General features: G+C 51.6%; 1 protein-coding gene across 1 annotated transcript in view; it reads right to left on the reverse strand.

Annotated features, from left to right (window-relative positions):
• The window catches only part of TBX5 (T-box 5), a 52,662-nt gene that overhangs the window by 43,186 nt on the left and 7,290 nt on the right, over nt 1-2,186 (reverse strand). Inside the window, exon 4 of the mRNA XM_009886735.1 lies at nt 1,445-1,597. Within this exon, the coding sequence (XP_009885037.1) occupies nt 1,445-1,597 (153 nt within the window). The remainder of the gene's footprint in view (nt 1-1,444; nt 1,598-2,186) is intronic.

Consider the following 2,186-nt stretch of genomic DNA (forward strand, 5'->3'; position numbering starts at 1 on the left):
AATATTCCTGCCCCTCCTAATATGGCAGTTTTCCCAAACTACTGTACTTACATGTTTCTGCTTTGCTTTTGGTTTATTTGCATGATCTTTTTTTTTTTTGTCTATAAAACAGTTCTATTTTTCTTCAAAGGAAAGCAGTTAAATTCAGGTCTGTTTTCTCAGAGGGAAATGCCTTTAAAGCGAGCAGTGTGTCCTGTTTTATTAACTCCCAGTTCTATTAATATTATATTCTTTCTCCGAATCCATCAAGCAGAAGTTAAACTTGATTTTATAGCATCCACAGCGGAGTTATAATTTAAGGCATAATTTGGCGAGGACTCAATTTGGATTCAGTTTGCTAGTCCTGGTTGTGCCAACAGCTCCTATTTTAAAGGGCAGGGAAGTATTTTCTTTTCTCCCTAGTTTTCTCCAGCCTACCTCTGCTCTCTGCCTCTCCCGTGCCAACTGATGGACGGAGGAAACGCAATCGCTTCGCGCAGGTTTAGGAGCTTCCTACTTACATCTCCAGGAAAGCATCCAGGATTTGTCTGGGGTGTTAAATGACCTTTCTCCGTTTGAAAAAAAAAAAAAAACAAAACAAAAACCCAAGTGCACAATTTCAGTCGCTCAAGCGCAAAAGAGCCATCCTACCTGCCTGTAAGTACCAGGAAAACCTTGGAGTAATCATTTTCTATGCAATTTGGGGAGGAATTTGCCTTTTTTTTTTTTTGGCCGACTGGGGCAGGAGCCCTTCCCCGGACAAAGGGGCGGCAGCCCCGGGGTTATCAGTGCCCCGGCCGCGGAGGGGAGCGCCGGGCTCCCTTCTCCAGATTACAAGGCTTTGACCCATGCACGGGGGGAAAGAAGATAAAGCCAACTTCCTCGGTTGGTCGTCTCCTCTCGGAGCAAACCATCCTGTTGAGCTAATTCCCCCCTCGGCTCGCCCGAAGCCCCGGCGTTAAATGCTTTGTCTGTGTCGCAAGGAATAACAGAGGGGATGGGACAGATGCGCAGTGAAGGGTAAAGGGGAAGGGGGATGAAAGGGGAAGAAGGATGGAGAAGAAGGGGAAGAAGGATGGGGAAGGAAGATGAGGAGGGAAGGAAGGGGGGGAGGGGAGGAAGATGGGGAAGGAAGGAAGGAAGATGGGGAAGGAAGGAAGATGGGGAAGGAAGGAAGATGGGGAAGGAAGGGACATGGGGAAGGAAGGAAGATGGGGAAGGAAGGAAGATGGGGAAGGAAGGAAGATGGGGAAAGAAGGAAGATGGGGAAAGAAGGAAGATGGGGAAGGAAGGAAGGAAGGAAGGGGATAAAAAAGGGGAGGAAAATGAGAAGGAGGGAAAGGAAAGAAGAAAGAGGGAATAGGGGGGCAGGGAAAGGGGAGCCGAAGCCCTCGGGAGGAGCAGCGGGAGGAGGGAAGGAGAGGTGATGCAGTTTGCCTGGGCAAGGGCCAGCCCAGCCCCTCACCTTGTGGTTTTGGTAGGAGGTGACAGCGATGAAGGCGGTCTCTGGGAAGACATGGGTGCAGAAGGCGGTGTTCTTGGAGCCGAAGCCGTTGTTCTCATCTGCTTTCACGATGTGGAGCCGGGGCTGGTATTTATGCATGGAGTTCAGGATGATCTGGGCAAGGGGAGAAGGAGAAGACATCCCTTGGGAATGGAGGGGACACAGCGTGGCGCACACACACGAGGAGGGGGAGAGGAAGTCCTTGCACCCCCTTCTCCAAAATCTTCACCCTCTTCAAGGCTCCCCCAGAGGACTGATTGAGATGCTGGGGTAGGAGGACATCTCTCTTAAGAAACCCACCCCCGCCGCCGCCTCCCCCGTCCCGGGGGTTTAAGCAAATTGCTTTGACATCCAGGAAAGTCGTAGACATCAACGGTGAACGATCTAATGGTTTTTAATTTCATTACAGCGACTCTAATTGAGAGACTCCTGGTGCAGCTCCTCCTCTGAAGTCCCTTATTGTCCCCTCAGCGCCTTGGGTTTGTTTAGAGGGACTTTTCCCCCCACCTTTCCAGGCCTTTCACAGCCCCCCAAATCTCCCAGTTCACCACCATGATGGTTGGGGCACCTCAGACTGCCACCCCACCCCACCCCAGGGGGGCAAAGAGGGAAGAAGGGGCAGGGAAGCGGAGGGAGGGAAGGATTTAGTGTGTGTATGTCCCCCCCACCACCCTCCCAGAGGATGGGAGAGGAGGGTGGCGGG

The sequence above is a fragment of the Charadrius vociferus genome, unplaced genomic scaffold (assembly GCF_000708025.1).
Source record: "Charadrius vociferus isolate BGI_N301 unplaced genomic scaffold, ASM70802v2 scaffold776, whole genome shotgun sequence".
NCBI classification, from domain to species: Eukaryota; Metazoa; Chordata; class Aves; order Charadriiformes; family Charadriidae; genus Charadrius; species Charadrius vociferus.